Below are 19,301 nucleotides of genomic sequence, written 5' to 3'. Positions count from 1 at the left end.
ATGCAGATAATTATTATTTACTGGCTACATATTTATTTGGCAGATGAGCTTATGATATTATTTTTTAGATTTCGTCTTTTTGACCAATTTTTTTTTATATGCTTTTTGACTTTGGTCTTTCTCTTTTCACGTTTGGATTCTTTAACATCCTGTTTCCGAAGTTTCCTCGTATCTTTATCTTCGTATTTTTTACCCTTTGGCTCTTTGATTCTGTGTTCCCTAGTGTCTTCGTCTGGCTCTTCATCTGAACTTTGACTATCATCGCTGTCATTTTCAGTTTCGGAGTTACTCTCATCAGATGACAGATCTTCATCAGAGTCGCCATGATCTACGGAATCAGTACCTGAGTCTGATAATTCAAACTGCTCAGAGGCAGTAAACGTTTTTGCAACCTTTTGGTTGTCCTGGGAAACTAATGATTTTAGAAGATCAAATTTTCCATTAGTAAATCTATCAAAATCGCCTTCTTCTAAGCCCCCCAAATTCCTAACCAAATGTAGCGATCTAAAAATTTCATCTTCTACTTCATCTTCTTCAGTTAACTTCAAAGGCAAATATTCTGATGCGTACTTTTGCAAATGATCATATGAACGATAATCACCCTTGAACTTTTCTAATTTTTCTGAAATGACAAACTGAAAGATAGCACGCTCAGAGAATACATTAATCCCTATCTTTACGAAATATGCATTGATATTTTTAATGTCCATTCTCAAAAAGTCCAGAGACATTGGATGTTCAGGCTGAACAGATTGGGAAACATCAATAATGTATAATTTGGATTCGTGTACAATAGAATTATATTCACTTAAATCAGCATGAACCAATTGACAAACTTGATACAGTAACCTAATATAAGCTACCATAACATGGTAGAAGTAGTAGATCTCTTGGCGATCACTATATGGATAATCTTTTAGCTTTGGGGAAGCAAAACCATCACCTCTGTTCAAAAATTCCATTACCAAAACATTTGATTTTATTTCTATAGGCTTCGGGCAACTAATAACACCTGTATGGTAAATTCTTTTCAGGTTTCTAAACTCTTTTTCAGCCCAAATCTTTATCATCTTTCGAGGGTTGTGTTGTGACCTCGAGTTCCTGAATCGAAATTCGCCATCAACATACCTTTCACGGTCTTTGAAAACCAATATGGAGGTCTTGTAAATCTTAATTGCGTATTCTACTTTTTTAGTGTCACCTTCTGAATCACTACAAATAGAAGATTGCCGTATGACCTTATGTTGTTTTTCCACTATATCGACTGCATTACCAAATGCATGGTACACATTAGCTTCTTTTCCAGTACTTAAGCAGCCATTGAACTCCGTTATAATACCACGATGGATTAAAGAACGCAAAAACCTCATTGTACGTGGATCCAGTACATTCTCCACCGTCGCTCGATTAGCTTTGTCCTTGCTAGTCTTCCCTCTTGTCACTGATAGCTCATCTGTCTTAATTTGATTCGCAAATTTGTCTAAAATACGACTATTCTCGTGCTCCGAATGATCTAGTAGCTTCAACCGCCCCAATTTATTTTCTAAGTCCATGTCTAATCTAATCTGCTCCAAATCATATATACGATTATGATGTATTAAGTTGTTTGTATGTATGTATGTAAGGTTCAGTTGGCTCATCTCGTTCATGTGAAAAAAATTTTATGATATTCACAATTTCCTTTACTCAGTAATTGAACAAAGATAGCGATAAATATAAAACTGAATTCAATTCATCCAGTTGCCTGGCCATGGTCTATCTACCACAGGTATGTATTTTAATTACCTTGGGGGATCTTTGAATGAGATCACTAACATTGTCGATATCTATTAGTCCTTTTTTGGGTTACCGCTATATATCGGTGTTGAGTTATCTCTAGGGGTAGCTATATTCAACAAATTTTGTGGTCTATATGGTATTCTAGCATTATTTACAGGACGTCCATTGGATTTGATTCAGTGGGGGTTCTATGTGTGGTCGTTTGCTGCTTTGTTAGTGTTTACAAAAGGTTTGTCACAAGTGTACAAACCGAAATTGATGACCTACTGTATGGTACTTACTGTTTACAGTTTGGACACTGTGCTAGCCTGCTTTTTTGCTGTATTGTTTACAGGAGATTGGTTTAGTAAAGAAGATACTAGCTCTGGCAGCAATCCAGTCTCCGGTAAAGGTATAGGAGTTGTAGATGTGGGGAAATCTGGAACGCAAAATTTTGCGTACAGGAGAACTGTGGATGATACACAGAGTGCTTCAACACACTATGAATATAGTTCTACAATATTACTGACATTAATAGTATCCGCTTTGAGGTTTTACTCAAATTTTATTATTGCATCATTTGTGCGGAGAATGATGAAGCAGAATAGGTATATTACTGAACCGGATGATGTAGAGTATGATTTGAAGAACACATCAGTTGCTTATAGAGCCTACGTAAGTACTCAGAGGTGGTGCTACTATTTTTGTAGAAGGTACCTCTAGTATAGCATTCGCATTTATACATGCCAAGCTTTGGTGGTTACAACTAGACGGACATTATTGCATAATGAAAAACCTACCATGATGTTGAATAAAGCTAAGGACACCTAAACTACCAATCAGTCTATTATAAGTGAAATTAATATGTACAGCCTCAAATGGACTTTATATAGGATTTTAGGCGCTCCCTTCTAGAGATATTTATATGCCTTTTTTGGCAGCTTATTTTTAGTATCAATACATCTTTAAAATAAGACAATGGAATTATGACTGCACTGTTTGTATGATCGGGACTATCTTGTTCTTCTGAATGCGAATCTCGGAGCTTCATCTTCGTCATCTTCGTCATCCTCCTCATTCCCAATATATTTCAAAACGGTAGCGTTGTTTTTGGGACGAGTAACAATACGTGAAGTTCGTGCTTGAATGCTTACATCGGAACCCTCAGTTCTGGTAGCAGAAGTTGCACTTAAATTATGATATGTCACTGCAGTATTGTCGTCGCTTTCATCTTCGACAACGAACAAACTGTTTCCAGGATTGTTTGTGACAGACTCACTTGAGTTAGAGTTTCTAATAGTGCTGAAGCTGAATTCCAGTTCAGGATTTGATAATACTTGTTCATATTTTGATTGGTATATGCTGTCGTGGTGTCTTGGTATTGATTTAGAGGCCATTTGTATGTTATGATCCAATGGGTCGCTCGTAAAGGTTTCATTCATTATGTCGTTTTTTTCTTCACTAGAATTTTCATCTACCAACTGATCATCGGTTAGTTCGTTTTTATTCATAGGTTCGTAAACTTTCAATGGTACACATTGCCTATTGGAATACCTTTGGGCACCCATGGGGTCTTGGCATATGGCTTTATTCAGGTATGCCGGCCATACTTTTACAAACCTTTTAAAGTTTCTGCGAACATGGTGACGTTTATTCGTTTCCGTTTTCATATGTCTAGATTGTGTTTTCCGTAGCATATCCACACTCTCCACAACGGCTAGTGTGCTCAGTTTGCAAATTGCTTCTTCCGTAAGTTCATCAGGTCCGATTTCCACTATAGTGGTCTTAATGCGGCTCACTTCACGTTCTTTTATCTCCTTTATAGCATTTACTATGGAACTGTGGGATTGAGTTGATAAAGTTGAATCTTTAGATTCTGCATTTAAATGATACTTTTGCTCATTGGACATTTCAACTTTTTCATCAAATATTCCTTCGACTTTTAGCTTTTTATGAGATGGTTCGGCACTTTTTTCCACTTCCAATGTTGTTTTAATACTGACGTGATTATCTCCCGCCCTCATATCTGCCAACGACTCATTTTTAGCAGGACTCCTCTTCTTGGGGCTAACCATAGGTTCTGGCTCATTTTCAGTCTCAGGCACGACGTCCGTGATTTCTTTAATTCCAGATTTTGTTGGTAATAATTCTATAGAAGCAATTGATGTTTCTGCAATCTTATTGTGTTCTGCAGGTTGTACAGTTTGTTTCTCACTTGAATTTCTTTCTACTCTGGTGCTTCTTTCTATACTACCACCCGCAAAAAAGGACAGACTATCCAACGGTTTAACACTATTTATCCTACGTTTTTTGGCAGGTGGTCCCTCCGTATTTAGATTTAATCCAGAAGTAGCTGAAACATTAACTTTTAATCCGTCTTCCAGTGAAGTTGACGTTGTTTTGAGTTTGTCATTCGAATTACAGGAGATTAGACGCTTATCTGATATCGAAGAGTCTATCAAAGTTTCTTCAAAGTTATTGTTTAAAACAGCGATCGTTAATTCCCTGGTATCATGTTGTTTAAAACCAATAGAATGTGCCTTTTCTAGCAGAATATTATGGTCAGTTGGCTTTTGCGTATCAATAGCGGGAGAGATGTTGTTTGAACACTTTATTAGAATGACCTTCGATGATGGAATTGTAGACGTAACTTTAACGAAATCTTCAAATGTAATACAATTATAAACGGTTCCTCCACCTACTTCAATTGTGTACTTTAGAATGTCAAACTCATCTTTTTCAGGCACTATAAAGTACAACCCTTTTAAAGGATTTGGTATGGGATTGAATTCTGGGAAAATAGAGAATTCTCTCTCCAATTCCTTGACTTTCGATTCAAATTTTAGAGTATCTGAATTCAATAATGACGAAATTCCTTTAAGAAACCCAACTTCAACTAAAGGGAGGCCTTTAACCAACGCAAACAGATATTTATCATAATCCTTTTGTCCTTGTCGAGATCTAACAATTTGATGCGATGTCTCTTTAGATAATGAAAAGACTATCTTAATACCTAATTGGACAAACATCTTAGTTAGAGCGATATAGTTTATCTCTAAATCACTAGGCACCTTGAACTCCCACTGAGTCCATAATAACTTACATTCAATGCTATGCGAACCCACTTCAAGGCGAAGTGGGCTTTGTTTCGGATGAAACTCACAGGAAATGCCTTTTTCTATTGTCTTGTGACCAATCTTCAACTGGGCCCCTAATAATGTGATTTCAATGATATTTCTATTGGCTTTCAGCTGCAAGTGAGTTCTAGAGACACCCCTTTCATCAATTACTAGCGAACTTTTGCTGGCTCTCCCAACTATGTAGTTCTTATCGGGCTTTATAACACTGGATATCGCATTTAAAGTATCAGGATCTTTTTGATTTTGATATTGGCATTTAAATATCCACATTATAGTAGGAATTTTGTTCCCTTTGTCTGTTGCTTGCAAAACATACTAGATAATGTTTTCAATACACGGTTCAGGACAAAATTTCACGTTTGAAAAGAGTGAACTCTGACAGTCAATATACAAATAACGACAAATATGGCCATTTACTTCTATATATGATATCATAAACAATTACAGGCATCAATTTTGACCGAAAATAATGTAATAAATATGTATATAGGTATATATATTGTTGATGGATAACACAAATCTATTATTATTACATATACGCAATTGAAACACCAAATGAAAACCCTGGTTTAGCTACATCTTGTGCTCTTAAGGATAAGGGCAAAGCGTAGGTTAAGTCCAGAGAAGCCAAATGAGACTGGTACACTAAAGAAATACCAGTTGCGGTTGCTAAGTCCTCCGGTATGCCTCTTTCAGAATTGAAAACATCGCCAGCATTCACGAATGCCTGTAACCTGAGAGGTGACGCCAATGGAGTACCTGGGATGTGAAATGAAGATTTGAAGGCCACTTTGTAGAAACTATTGCCGCCTCTAGTTCCCACTGAGTTCCTTTGGAATCCTTTCAAAGAAGATAACCCGCCTAAGTAAAATTGATCCATAATGTGAACTTTCAGCTCTGAGCCAGACTTGTAACGGAAAATTGTTCCAAAAGAGAGGTCCAATGAGGTTATTATATGATTCCTCAAAAATGAACTATAACCCTCATAAGAGAATGCTACTTTCCCAAAGCCGCTTTCTTGTTTCTCACCAGCTACAGTTTGGCCGAGTACTGCTTCATTAAACAAGTTGAACTTCCATCCGCTAATTGGGAGTGTGCCAAGGAACTTTTTGTTATTTTGAAGGATTTGAAAGACATAGCTAACTTTAGAAGACTCAACCCAACTGTTGATACTTGATGAAACCTCTGTCTTTTTTAAATCAAGTAAGTTCCGCCCGAGAATAGAAATCCCGCTGTAAATGATTGGCCCACGAAATTTACTGGACGAGATTTGTTGTTCCTGAATACCAATATTAAACCCGATTTGATTCTGTTTATGCTGGTCGGATTCCGGTAACCATGATTGCTTAAATAGGTCAACTAATGCATAGTTTATATCAAACACAGCTTTCATGGATGGCAGCTTTTGTAATGGCACCAAACATTTCAAGGATAACAGTTTTTCATCAATCTTACCACTAAATGGGGTACAGTTCAATTCACCCTGAAGAATTATTGTCTCCGCTTGCTGGAATTTGTTTAGGGATGACAGATGAATACCAGCGGCTGCGTAGCTATCTCTAGTTGTGGTTACTAGGGATAAAGGCTGATAAAAAGCAGGTACCAACTGTATCTGGGCTTTGATCGGTACAGGTAATTCCAACCCATATTCCTTAGGCGCAACTTCTTCCAAATAATCACTAATATATTGTGATTTATCTTGGTCCAGGGTAATGTTCACATCATCGTACAATCCAGTGTACATTAACTTCTTTTCAATAGTACCAAGAGCTGATAACGTGGATCTTAAATTCTGGAATGGTTGAGATAAAACAGGTTTAAGAATTGATTCAAAAATACTGTTGGATAGAGGGCTCAATTTAACATCATTCACATAAACAGACGTAATAAATAATGGTTTAGTTTGAACTTTGGCCAATGCAGCTTCATGTCCGTCCAAATTTGTTCTCAAATTATTCTCCACCATTTTCACAATTGAATAAAACTCAGAAATTTCTAATTCAGAATTACGGCTACTCTAACAACCCAAAATGTCCAACGAATCCAATTATGGAGGGATTACCTGCCAATAAGAGTTGTTATTTCATCGCATCTGAACTAGTGGTAAATAAATAAGCAAGTAAAAAACCACCCGTTACTGATCACGTGTATATAATTAATTGTACATGGATTAAAGAATAGAATGTTAAATTGTCTAAGAATAAAGATTCAAAACCATTCAGGTATTACATTACTGGAAAGCTACTTAAGGGGCCGGCTCTCAATATTAGGCGATGATCTACTTTTAGTTCAAACGATTGTGGTTCATGATTTTCAATGTCTATCCAATGATGGATTACGTCACACATGTTCTAGATGGAAGAATGACAGCAATCAACAGCGATTTTAGGGTTGAAATGGTACCGTTTCCTATGCTGACATTTTGTAGTTTGATGATTTAGTTCGCGTAAAAAGTCAGCCTTAGAATATGGTCTCAACTTCTTCAACTGGGTGGAGTGTGGATCCTTAAATCCAATAAGTAACGGTGTGGAAAAAATCAGATTTGTTTGCACGCACATTCTTGACAAGTTTCGGTGATAATTAGGCTTGTTTGGTTTAAAATTGACAAACGATTTGATTTCTATATAAGCATTTCGAACAGCGTCATCGGCATCCATCTCAGGCTGAAACAAAATTTTGATGTCTCCACCCACCTGGTTTCAATATTTACTCCAATTTGAACCCAGTACAGCAAACCTTCCTATTATGGAGTTTTTGAGTGTATATTCCTATAAACTTGTCCCTTGAACGATCCGTAGAAAGGATGAGCAAACCGCGATAGGCAGTTTCGACGAAGATACTGCAGTGGCTTCGAAAGGGTACATAACCAAATCTAATAGATGATGTGTTAGTGACACTATGGTATACTCACAAACATCTTGATTTAACATAGATAAGTGGCGCCTGTGGTCCAATGCATAATTCGTACCAGTTGTATAGGCTGTGTGTTCTTAGATATATTTGGAAAAAGTGCATGATTGTTGGTCAGTGGGAATATTCATCCATAGAACTATGTGGAAACCCCTTCAAAGCCTGGATACTTCTCCATTCAATCCAGTCATAATATTTTCCAATGTAAATACTGTTACTCTACTCATCATTCCCTGAGGATGTGTTCTCTGATTATTATGTAGATGTTCATCTTGATAAAAACTCCACCCTTCTAAGCCAATACCGCAGACACTTTTGTGCAAATCGTAGCAAATCTAGAAAGGAAGATCCGATTTCAAGTGCATTATTGTTAATATTATACAGTAACTGATATTTAGTTTAAAATGAGTTGAGAACTGTTGGCTACTTTAGAACAGCTTAATAAATACACTTGAAATTAAACAAAAGTACCGCAATCTATCTGATAAGCATTTTTTACAAGTGTATAAAGTTCAAGTACTTAATTAAACGTCAATCAAATTGAGGCCATATGCGCTACAGAAACTGGAATGATGCATTGTATATTAACACCAGAATCTGTATATTCTGTAGTAAAGGGGACTTGCGGCAATCTTAGCTCTAGATACCATGATCTCGTGCTTCATTAATTCAATATCTTCAGCTTTCTTACCGGTACTCAAATCAATGTCTTTAGCCCGGACAAACCAAGTATGCCAATTCTTATTATATATTCTGTGGGCTGCATAAACTGTAATCATTACAGGAATCGACATACAGTATTGGAAAAATGTTTTAGCACTGTGCTCATCAATAGATGCATGAATAGCAACGTATATCTCACCACATATTAACATGGTATTCAAAACAATTCCGACAACTCCAGACCAGATACCCATCATGGATTCATATGCAATTTCTTCCTTTCCAAGACCCTGAACTTTTAAAGCTCTTCTAAATCTCAGTTGGGAGAGACAGATAGACCACCAAGTAACAAATGCAGCAATAGAACACAGGGCAAAGAGCCAATTAAAAACTTCAGTAACATTATCATATTCTACCAAAAATGCTAATAGCCCAAAGACACCACAAATAGCAATTCCAACAAGAGGTCTTCCTTTCTTATCTATGTAGCCACAGACTGATGGTAACTGGCCACAAGCACCTAGGGCTTGAATAACACGAGACGCCGCATACACAGAGGAATTGCAAACTGATAAAACAGCAGCAAGAATGATAGCATTCATAAAGTGACTAACATTTTTGCCAAATTGCCCGGTGTTCGCCAAGGAAATAACAAAAGGAGAATTAGCAACGCCCTCACCATTGCCCAATAAAGTTTCATTATCATATGGTACTAGACAACTAATAACAGCGACGGTAGATATGTAAAAGATTGCAATTCTCCAGAAAGTACCCTTGGCAGCTCTGGAAATTGATTCAACCTTACGGGATTCATTAGCAGTCAACAAAACCAATTCAGCACCACCAAAAGAAAACGCCGCAGAAACAAATGTATTGCATATACCACTAAAGTAAGGCTTCTTGAAGGCGCCCGGATCATGCCAGTATTTAGTGCCAAGGTAACCTGCCTGGTTATTTGGACCGCCACCACAAATAACGACAATACCAATGATGATAAAAATTGTGATTGCAATGATTTTGATGATCGATAACCAATATTCCGTCTCTGCGAACCCACGGACAGAAAACAAATTCATAGCCATAATTAGTAGGTAGAATATCGCAACCCAAATCCCAGGCGACACACTATTGTTCCAGTAACCAATTGTAAGAGTTAAACCTACAAGTTCACTTGGGAAAGAAATTAACCAAGACAAAGCATAAGAAGTAGAAACCATAAACCCCACCGATGGCTCTATGAATCTTGAGACATGTGTAGAAAAGGATCCGGAAACGGGGTATTGACAAGACAACTCTGCAGCTGCTTGAATCACACAAAAAATAGACAAACCAACAAGCAAAAACCCAAGTAGTAAAGCACCTGGACCGGAAGCCAACGAACTACCAATACCAATAAAAAGCCCTGTACCTAACGTACCCCCAATGGATATCATAGTTAAATGTCTCTGTGACAAAGTCTTCTGATACGGCTGATGAGCAAGAATAAAGTTACTCCGCTCATAATCATTTAATAAAGATAAATCAACATCCTCCGGTATAATAGCCTCGTGTCTTTGAAACGATCCTATAAACTTATCAAACCTCTTCCCCGCTTTACCTCCCTTCTCGCTATCATACTCCTGATTATGGAACGACGCGGACGAAACAGAGCCAGCATCCTTCATGACATCAACCTCTTTTACCATTGTCAGAGTTATAGTCTTAGGTTTACTCAGTGCACAACTAAAACTTCTCTGCTTTTGGCTTCACTTACAAGTACTAACAAATTTTATCCAAATTATATCACGTCCACCAGTAACACGATACTAGTCGACCCACTTCTAATTGGTAAGCACTCAACCACAAGAGAACTACTACACTTGCGCCGCCATTCTAATAATGCTAAAATATATAACATCGTTTCTCGAACTTGTATTAGAAACATTTCCTTTAATAATTTTTTTCTCTCGAGCATCGCCTGAGACCTGTATTTCTTTTTCCTCATGCAGTTATTAAATGGTAAATGCAAAGCTGATATGCAAGTGCATAATGCCGCTGATTACACTCAGCCACAGTTACCTGAACACGATAAAAACCCCCTACAGTACAGCGGTAGATGCCTGCGATCGCTGCAGCTAGTTGTGTTACCAAGAATTTTTATTTTAGTACACGGACCCAGAATGCATAACATGTATTCGTTGGTGAAAACCTTTGATGTTGGGGAAGGATGCAATTTTTTACCTTCTCCTGCCCCAAAAAGCGGTGCTAGTTCGAGCAAACAATAAGAATTTTCTCGAGCAGTTGGGCCACAGTTTGGATTTGATAAAAGTTTTGAACATTCGGATTGGAGTGCGGAGAACTATCCGCGGTATATTCAGATTGCAAGGCAAAAAGTGGCACAATATTTGTATTAGTGTTGTTAGTAGATATAAAATATTGGGTTTATTGGATGGAAGGAGCTAGGGTCATTTAATGTGGTGCAGTTGACTTGTTAAAGTCCAAGGAGATGTCGTGATTTCGAGTTGGTGTATGAAGACATGGAGAACAGGTTTTAGATTTTTTAAAACTTGGTATATGGGTGAGTTTTTCTTGCTTGCGGCACTGCTTGCAATGAATACATAATTATGTACAGGAAATATAGATCTATATTAACTTAAAAGGTGGGATATATACTTTTTTTAATTGCTTGTTTTTCTTGTTTTTTCTTGGTATTCTTGGTATTCTTGGTGTTGTGCCACTGATTGGCGATCCATCAATGTCTTCTTTTCGGTTTGTCGAATATGCATGATACAAGAAGGTCGCAACTGTTGAGCAAGGATAGGAAGGATGATACACCTGTGAGGGCGTTTTCAACAAAGGACCATGGTTCCAAGTAGCCCTTACTGATCGTGTTTGTGGAGCCAGAGGGGAGGATTGCGTATGAGAACCGGGGGTCCAAAATTGTGTCGGAGACAATCTTACTCACCTCGTAGTTGCTTATACCGTATAAGTTGCGGATTGCGTTCTCCATTGGGAGGGCTAAACTTTCCAGGACCATGCGCGTGTCTTTATAATCGGGTCCCAGTTGGCTTATAGGGCCAATGCATTTAGCAAGGGCAATTCCGAATGTGGGAACGAATCCCTTTGATAGACCGTGACATAGATATTGGTTTATTATATTGTCTATTATTGCCCTTCGTCTGTCGATTTCTACCTCGCTAGTTCCACCCACATAAATAGTGACTGTTGATCTGAGAGCCGGATTGTCGACCCCATCATGGTTATCATTGTAGAGGAAACACTCACCTGACGTGGCTTTAATAGATTCAATTGACCCAAAATAGTGCTTTGCTGTTTGCTTGCTTGGGACGTAATCACAAAACTCTGGATTGTATATGCTGCCTACACCGCGTGGAAGTTTTAAGAAATTTATTAAATTGTAGTTCTCTTGTATATGTAAACCATTGTGGTCTCTTGCAATGTACCTTAAAATAACTGCAGTGGAAGCATTCTTATTACGTTTACTCTTATTGTTGTGTATTGTAATCGCTGTTAAAGCATCACCAACAATCTCTCCGTTTACTATCAATAGGACAGGCTTCTCCTCTTTAAAAGCATAATGCAAAGTGGGCAAAATTTTATTTGCATCACGCAAGGTACCATCATACACCAATACCAAACTAGGCTCATTTATACTCACTAGTTTTCTGTTGTGAAGATCTAAAGAGCGCGTGTAAGCATCGCTTAAAGTAGGGATACCAGCAGCGTATTTCCATCCCTTCGATACTTCGATCTCATCACTTGTTTTCCGGCCACGAACAACCCTGACCTTATCATCGCTGTAAAGTTCATAATTTAAAATCCTTAAAGCATTTTTGACTGTAGCTGCATTCGCCTGGGAGAATGCTAATCTGTCCACTAGTGAGTCAATATCCGCTGGTTCCTTCAGGTGAAACTTATGACTGTCCAAATGAGTATATACCTTCCGAATCCCTCGAAGAATTCCATCTAATGTTTCTTTTGATGGATACTTGTTATATTCGTTCATCAGTGAAATCGTAAGCGATGTACTGGTTGGAACTATCATATTCCTATGGCACTCCATAAACAGTTGCAAACCAATCTTGCCTAATTTTTCGTTAGGATTTAGTTGCAAGCTTGTATCGAGAGCTTGCGCCATCTGCAGACCATCTGTAAATTCACGTATGACGTTTTCCAATCTAACAGTATCCCTTGATGTAATGAACGATGGCAACCTCTTGTATTTGCCTTCAAATAGAAGTGTTTTGTTGTAACTAGTGCGATTCAACACATCATCCAATAACCTGATGTGGTGTAGTAATCCCTGTCTCGTAGAAAGATGATTCGTGTTGAGAATCGGAGTGTGTAGGGTTTGCACACCACGAATAAACCCTTTTCGGACCAGCATTAAACTTCAGCAGACCTTTACACTGTTTATTCTGTGTTGTTTGGTTAAAGTCAGCTTGATTCTACGAGCGCTTTTTTTTGGTACTACAAATTTAACACCAGGAAGGAAAAGGATGCATGCAATTTCTATTCTATACATGGATAACAATGGCTAGATTCAAGAAAAAGCTTCATAAATAGTTTTCACTGGTTAATTAATTAACTAATTGCAATGCAACTGGAGGACCAGTTGCCCCCTGAAGGTTGGTTGTTGTTTTTCCCATTAATTACAATTGGATGCTATAATTACATAAATGATGCGAGTGTTGCAGTGAAGAATAAAAATAACAGACGAGCGCCACACGCAGAATAACCTCCTACACCTCCCCCCATGAATGCCAGACTTCTTAAAGCTCTTTTTATGATATAGGGAATATCGCATTTTTGGACTTCATTTGTTTAGTAAAAATTCAATTCAACTTAGATCGTAGTATCTCCCCTTCTCAACATCCATTCTTTCCATTTGGAAGTCTAAGTGCGGAAACAACTTCTTTCCATGGGTAACGCCACCGCCTTGCAGCTCTTCGACAACTTTCACTATTCCATCTATAATAATAGCCGTGCCTATGGCCTCGTTGGCAGCCGGGATAATAAGATCGGCGAATGCCCTGGTAGGTTCGATATAACTATGATATTCTGGCCTCAGGAAGTCGAGGTATTCGGAGATGGTGGTAGCTAATTCCGAGCCAGTTTTAACTTTCTTGTTTTGGATTAACTTTATCAGCCTTTTGTCTCCCTCTGCATCCAAGAAAACCTTCAAGTTTGAAGATTGGTTAATGTCCTTGTCATATAGAGCGTAGCAACCACATAGAAGTACGATTTGGAGCTTCTTGTTCGAGGTTTTAGTGCTTTGTTGGATCTTTACAAAATCGTAGTCTTTAGCATTGTAGGCTCGTTCACCATCATTGGTCATGGAATCCAAATCCAAAACCTTAATATCATGTGGGAATAGCCTCTTCAAGCCTTCTTTAATTTTCAATCCAGTATCGTAGACTCCAGTAGCACGACTTCCTGCAATCGATACAAGAATATTTTGAGTCATTCTAAAAGCCACCAAATAACCCAAATAAGGAATTTCAGACCTTAGTGACAGATTGTTTTGATTCCTTACTGATTTAGAGAAAATAGAATTGATATCATACATAATGAGGTATAACGTTGTTAAAAATGGTTTTACAACAAAAATGTAAAAAAAGCAAATTTCAAATTCCAGAAAATCTGTCATGTCATCGAGCTCACCTCTCACTTTACAAAACAACTGAGAACTGCAGACGAAAGAACATTTATAGTCCAAAGATATGTCTTTTGATAGAAATGAAGATAACAGCTTAAAATTTAGGAGTTCTAAATCACTTCCTGTATCAGCTTCCTTCGAGGCTATGAAGCTACAGGATAATCTACTACGAGGAATTTACTCGTATGGATTTGAAGCTCCATCAGCAATTCAATCCAGGGCCATCACTCAAATTATTAAAGGCAAAGATGTAATTGCTCAGGCTCAGTCGGGTACAGGTAAGACCGCTACTTTCACCATTGCAATGCTCCAGATAATCGATATGAAAAGTAAGGATTGTCAAGCGTTAGTTTTGTCTCCCACAAGAGAACTAGCCGTACAGATATCTCAAGTGGTTACCAATTTAGGAGGGTACATGAATGTCGTGGCACATGCCTGCACGGGCGGTAAAGCGCTTCAACAGGATATTAACAAGTTCAACAAAGGCTGCCATGTTGTGAGTGGCACTCCGGGGCGTGTTCTAGATACGATTAAGAGGCGTGCCCTGAACACAAGACATATCAAGATGTTAGTTCTCGATGAGGCGGACGAATTGTTGAGCGATTCCTTGGGCTTCAAACAGCAAATATACGATATATTCACCAAGCTTCCGACATCTGTACAGGTAGTTTTGATTAGCGCAACAATTAGCAAAGACGTATTAGAAGTCGTGAAGAAATTGATGACAGATCCGGTAAAGCTTCTTGTTAAAAGAGATCAGATTTCTCTTGACGTCATCAAGCAGTATCATGTAAACGTGGAGAAAGAGGAGTGGAAATTTGACACGCTTTGTGATCTTTACGACTCCCTCACTATTAATCAATGTGTGATTTTCTGCAATACAAAGAAAAAGGTGGATTGGTTATCCCGAAAACTCCTGCAGACAAACTTTGCTGTATCTTCTATACATGGAGATATGCAGCAAGATGAACGTGAGAAGGTCATGAATGACTTCCGATCAGGCAGCTCAAGACTCCTGATATCCACGGATGTTTGGGCTCGTGGTATTGATGTCCAGCAAATTTCTTTAGTTATCAACTACGACATACCAGAGCTTCTGGAGAATTACATCCATCGTATTGGTAGATCCGGCAGATTCGGACGTAAAGGTATTGCAATCAACTTCATTACCAGAGACGAAGTTTCGAAGCTGAAAGAAATTGAAAAGCATTATTCCATCAAAGTCAAGCCAATGCCCGCGAACATTGAAGATCTTTGTTAATACGATAAATATACATATACACATATATAAAAACCCCGAACCCCTCACAGTCCATCTATTAGATACTGCAAAGCCCTATTCTGCTTCCGATACCTATATATCAGCTCATCTAAACCTCTGTTCTCAGCGTTCTCCACCTCGGCCGGAAATTGGGATAGTACCTTTAATGTAATCTCATTTTCAGTCCCCAAACTGTAATTTAACATCTGAAACCGTTCGCTGATCAATTCCACCGACCTCAAATTTAAAAATTCATCTAAATCCACCACGACCACATTTTCTACATCTTCATCAACCATCGTCCGCTCATCTAGATTATAATCTTCATCATCTTCGAAGATATATCTTACATTAGTAAGAAACATTGCGTTTTGAACAGTCCGCTCAGGATAACTACAATCTGCCTTATCCGCCGTCACAGATACATGTTCTGCAGCACTTTCATCTACCGCAATGATCGTAAACAGGTCCATGAATCAATTATGGAGCCTTCATCCAATGTCCCATAGAAACTGTACTAGCAATATTAACCAGTTTCTTATTTAGTGAACCATATATTCAAAACGGAAGGGGGCCATTATTTTAAATATTACAGAAAAAGAACGTTTTTAGTAACGCTAAAAAGAACACTCAATGATCCAACCGAGGTTCGAACTCGGGATCTTCGCCGTGTAAAGGCGACGTCGTAAACCACTAGACCATTGGACCCGTGTGAGTGTATTGAAGGGTGCGGGGTTCGAACCCGCGCGGACACCGTCCAACAGATCTTAAGTCTGCCGCCTTAGACCACTCGGCCAACCCTCCAACTGGTTTGTTGTTGGTAGCCCCAGACGGCGTGTTATAGATGTTTGTGAGTATGAAATGTCTGTGTCGTAAAATCAAAAGAGCATCCCGATAGTTATGATAGTCAGGCTAAGGAGCATGTTGATAGTCACGATAACAACACAAAGAAGCAGCGAATCAGAGTTGTTAGAAGTGTCAAGATAACCACTGAGCTGTTATCGGCTAGGAATCTGCATAGCAAGTAAGCAAGAGAGATTAAGTAGGACAACAGAAACTATATAAGAAGACCCAAACTAGCTAGATTAGATTAGATATAGGTCCAGCTAGATCCCCAGAGGGTAGTTGAGCCAGATTAGAGACTATATAAACAGTAACTGATCATCAACCTAAGTATTAGTTGGCCCGTGACGAGAAGTTCAAGCTAGCACGTGACCCCAACTAGTGGCCCTCGACAAAAAGCGGTCAGCCGGGGGATTTCTCCCTCCAGCCAGGCTGGTCCGACGGGACGGCACGCACACACAGGCCAGGCATACGATATATTTAAATTTTCCAAATTGCGGTCACGTGGGCGGTGACACTGGATATTGTGTGTGTGGAGAATATAAGGTGTTTATATTAAGCAGTTAAATTTAAAATTTCCTTTTTGAGCCACAATTAGACAAATGCCAGTCATGGACATGGGTAGTGCTAGCGATTTTCGAAGGTGTTGTGTTCATTCTCTATGCCAACAGCAGTGTGGCCAATGTAGTTGCTGTCCAAAGAAGGTCTGTTATTTGTAATGATTCAATTTGTGATCTGGTGACTGTCAGGGATTATCGTTCATTTAAAATTGATTTGGAAAACGTTATTTGTACAATGATGAATTGAAAGGGAGGTATTCTTGGAGAAGTATGGGGGCCGCACACAAGTAGAATATTGTGTCTGTGCACAAGTACCACACGAAAAACAGATACGGTAGTGTTAAAGATGTCAGTGCTTCAATAGCATGATGATGTTGACCAGGTTTCTTATTTGGTAAATTCAATGCATTCACGAGACAAGGCATTTGTGTACACATCAATACACATTGAGTTGCCTGTGAGACGATGCACGCAGGACGCACGCAAGATGCGCAGAAATTGAGGATCTACATCTGCTGCAGGAGTTTATAAAAGGTGTTTTTACAGCCCACGGTGGAGCTGGTAGGATTTGAAGGATCGTAGAAGCAACAGATTGGCTATATAAGATATGCTTGACCTGTTTGTTGCTTTGTTGAGGTATGATTTCGTAAGTGGCTGTAGCTGGTATCGCGCTAAGTTGACATCTTGACCCGTTTTGCAAAATCTCTGCTCTATGTGGAAATGTTGGTTAAGCTTGGGAATGAGGTAGCAAGAGTTTTACACACAAGAAAACCAGAGGGAGTTGAAGGATTATAGATGTATAGTAATAGTAGGAAGAGGACAAGAAATGATAACAATGAGGTACGGGGGCCCAATAGTGCGTTGACGCAGTTTCTTCGGGAGCAGGGAATCAGTGCGGAGGCTATCAAGCAGAAATGGGAAAGTTCGAGGCAAGTAAAGGAGGATGAAAAGAGTGAGAGTGAGGCTTCCGAAGGGGATTCGGAAGGGGATTCGGAAGGGGATTCTGCTGGGCATTCTTTGGAAGAAGGGAGTTCGGGTTCTGCTAAAGGGTTTGCTACAGAGGTTGATGATGGATTTCAGCGACGTGCTTTGCTAAGGTCTAGATTACAAGAGGATTCGGATGATGAGGAGTATGGTGAAGAACCACCGACTGGCTCATCGATTGCACAGTCGCAGAAAGATGACTCGTCAAGGGATGCAAATTTACTGCAGGTTAAAAGGAAGTTGCTTCTACAGCAGCGTAAACGCAAGAAGAAACAGGCTGTAGACCTTTTGGATAAGAAAACCAAAAGAGTTACATCACTGCAGGACTTTTGTGTAGCTGCAATTAGCGAAAATATCAAAAAATATAACCAGGAAAACAAGATCATGGATAAGCATGTTCGAGATGTGCTTGGTGGAGTGTCATTGAAAAACATGCATAAATTGGCCGATGCGCTTTCCAAAGGTAGGGCCTTAGATGATCATACGTTACAATTATTCCTTAAAACTGAGCTATCAGAGCTTACATTTCATGATTGCTCAAAGATTACTTCTGATGGGTACAAACAGCTAGCGGTTTTTACGCCACATCTAACCAAACTTTCCTTGCAAATGTGTGGCCAGTTAAACAATGAAGGGCTGTTATTCATCGCGGACAAACTTACTAATTTAAAGGAGCTTTACTTGGATGGTCCTTTTCTCATCAACGAAGAAACTTGGTGCTTGTTTTGGAAGCGCCAAAAGGGACTCGAAGCTTTTCACATTGCCAACACACATAGGTTTACAGATGCGTGCCTCTTAAGCATGCTGGAGCACTGTGGCCAATCGCTAAAGTCTTTAAAACTGTCAAGAATGGATTCTATAAAAAACTATGCAGTACTCCCACAGTATTTGTGCAACCCGCAGTTCCACACATTAATTTTACAATATCCAGCTAATGAAGAAGATGTTAGCGACGAAGTTATTATTAAAATTTTAAGTATTTGTGGTTTGCACATAAGGTCATTAAATCTAGACGGGTGTACGGGATTGACCGATGATACCCTGATAAACGGATTCACACCGTTTTTAAAAATGCGTAACTCAATGAGCGCGTTGGAGGAGCTTTCAGTGGAAGAACTAGACCAAATTACGGGAGACGGCTTGCTACACTTCATATCCTCGGTTCAGCTAACACGATTGAGAGATCTTAGTGTAAGACGTTGCTGGCAGCTTGACGACATTGCAGTCGCAGGATTATGGCGCAACGACTGCTCGAAATCTCTGGTAAACCTGAACTTAAACTCGCTGAAGAAGCTCACAGCAAATTGCTTTGAGCGAATGTTCTGCCCATCTCTAAGGCAACTAAACGTTGGATTTGTCCGTTGCGTTAACAACCAAATTGTAAAATTTCTAAGTGAACAAAATCCCAACTTAGAACTTCTGGAGGTATATGGTGATAACTTAGTAACGGAGGATGCAGAATTCAGATCTAATATGATTCTAATCGGTAGGCAGTGATAGTATTTATGTAACTCAATAAAAGA

The 19,301-nt window shown here is 38.9% G+C and overlaps 10 protein-coding genes, 2 non-coding genes and 1 further gene across 12 annotated transcripts, besides 1 other annotated feature; 3 read left to right on the top strand and 10 right to left on the bottom strand.

Moving 5' to 3' along the window:
* Nucleotides 1-32: 32 nt before the first annotated feature.
* On the bottom strand, nucleotides 33-1,649 carry RIO1 (protein kinase RIO1; the record flags this gene model as incomplete). Its single annotated transcript, XM_003646544.1, has 1 exon — nucleotides 33-1,649. One exon carries the CDS (start codon nucleotides 1,647-1,649, stop codon nucleotides 33-35), a length of 1,617 nt encoding a protein of 538 aa, XP_003646592.1.
* Nucleotides 1,650-1,750: 101 nt separating this feature from the next.
* On the top strand, nucleotides 1,751-2,481 carry KEI1 (Kei1p; the record flags this gene model as incomplete). Its single annotated transcript, XM_003646543.1, has 2 exons — nucleotides 1,751-1,768; nucleotides 1,834-2,481. 2 exons carry the CDS (start codon nucleotides 1,751-1,753, stop codon nucleotides 2,479-2,481), a joined length of 666 nt encoding a protein of 221 aa, XP_003646591.1.
* A 290-nt stretch (nucleotides 2,482-2,771) lies between these two features.
* On the bottom strand, nucleotides 2,772-5,168 carry XRS2 (Xrs2p; the record flags this gene model as incomplete). The annotated part of the gene is made up of 1 exon (XM_003646542.1): nucleotides 2,772-5,168. The coding sequence occupies one exon, from the start codon at nucleotides 5,166-5,168 to the stop codon at nucleotides 2,772-2,774; it is 2,397 nt and encodes a 798-aa protein (XP_003646590.1).
* A 259-nt stretch (nucleotides 5,169-5,427) lies between these two features.
* On the bottom strand, nucleotides 5,428-6,864 carry Ecym_4760 (uncharacterized protein; the record flags this gene model as incomplete). Its single annotated transcript, XM_003646541.1, has 1 exon — nucleotides 5,428-6,864. The coding sequence occupies one exon, from the start codon at nucleotides 6,862-6,864 to the stop codon at nucleotides 5,428-5,430; it is 1,437 nt and encodes a 478-aa protein (XP_003646589.1).
* Nucleotides 6,865-7,249: 385 nt separating this feature from the next.
* Ecym_4759 lies at nucleotides 7,250-8,038 on the bottom strand (the record flags this gene model as incomplete).
* A 354-nt stretch (nucleotides 8,039-8,392) lies between these two features.
* Nucleotides 8,393-10,156, bottom strand: SAM3 (bifunctional polyamine/amino acid permease SAM3; the record flags this gene model as incomplete). The annotated part of the gene is made up of 1 exon (XM_003646540.1): nucleotides 8,393-10,156. The coding sequence occupies one exon, from the start codon at nucleotides 10,154-10,156 to the stop codon at nucleotides 8,393-8,395; it is 1,764 nt and encodes a 587-aa protein (XP_003646588.1).
* A 1,046-nt stretch (nucleotides 10,157-11,202) lies between these two features.
* TCM62 (Tcm62p) lies at nucleotides 11,203-12,858 on the bottom strand (the record flags this gene model as incomplete). Its single annotated transcript, XM_003646539.1, has 1 exon — nucleotides 11,203-12,858. One exon carries the CDS (start codon nucleotides 12,856-12,858, stop codon nucleotides 11,203-11,205), a length of 1,656 nt encoding a protein of 551 aa, XP_003646587.1.
* Nucleotides 12,859-13,311: 453 nt separating this feature from the next.
* Nucleotides 13,312-14,121, bottom strand: DAS2 (putative uridine kinase DAS2; the record flags this gene model as incomplete). The annotated part of the gene is made up of 1 exon (XM_003646538.1): nucleotides 13,312-14,121. The coding sequence occupies one exon, from the start codon at nucleotides 14,119-14,121 to the stop codon at nucleotides 13,312-13,314; it is 810 nt and encodes a 269-aa protein (XP_003646586.1).
* A 73-nt stretch (nucleotides 14,122-14,194) lies between these two features.
* On the top strand, nucleotides 14,195-15,391 carry FAL1 (ATP-dependent RNA helicase FAL1; the record flags this gene model as incomplete). Its single annotated transcript, XM_003646537.1, has 1 exon — nucleotides 14,195-15,391. One exon carries the CDS (start codon nucleotides 14,195-14,197, stop codon nucleotides 15,389-15,391), a length of 1,197 nt encoding a protein of 398 aa, XP_003646585.1.
* A 44-nt stretch (nucleotides 15,392-15,435) lies between these two features.
* ATG31 (Atg31p) lies at nucleotides 15,436-15,864 on the bottom strand (the record flags this gene model as incomplete). Its single annotated transcript, XM_003646536.1, has 1 exon — nucleotides 15,436-15,864. One exon carries the CDS (start codon nucleotides 15,862-15,864, stop codon nucleotides 15,436-15,438), a length of 429 nt encoding a protein of 142 aa, XP_003646584.1.
* A 161-nt stretch (nucleotides 15,865-16,025) lies between these two features.
* On the bottom strand, nucleotides 16,026-16,099 carry Ecym_4753. Its single transcript has one exon. It is a non-coding gene; the product is annotated as a tRNA-Val (tRNA).
* A 13-nt stretch (nucleotides 16,100-16,112) lies between these two features.
* Ecym_4752 lies at nucleotides 16,113-16,194 on the bottom strand. The gene has a single exon. It is a non-coding gene; the product is annotated as a tRNA-Leu (tRNA).
* Nucleotides 16,195-16,344: 150 nt separating this feature from the next.
* Nucleotides 16,345-16,628: a sequence feature (soloLTR - fragment).
* Nucleotides 16,629-17,589: 961 nt separating this feature from the next.
* Nucleotides 17,590-19,275, top strand: RAD7 (UV-damaged DNA-binding protein RAD7; the record flags this gene model as incomplete). Its single annotated transcript, XM_003646535.1, has 1 exon — nucleotides 17,590-19,275. One exon carries the CDS (start codon nucleotides 17,590-17,592, stop codon nucleotides 19,273-19,275), a length of 1,686 nt encoding a protein of 561 aa, XP_003646583.1.
* Nucleotides 19,276-19,301: the final 26 nt, after the last annotated feature.

The sequence above is a fragment of the Eremothecium cymbalariae genome, chromosome 4 (assembly GCF_000235365.1).
Source record: "Eremothecium cymbalariae DBVPG#7215 chromosome 4, complete sequence".
NCBI lineage: Eukaryota > Fungi > Ascomycota > Saccharomycetes > Saccharomycetales > Saccharomycetaceae > Eremothecium > Eremothecium cymbalariae.
This window is presented reverse-complemented; position numbering and strand designations above follow the sequence as displayed.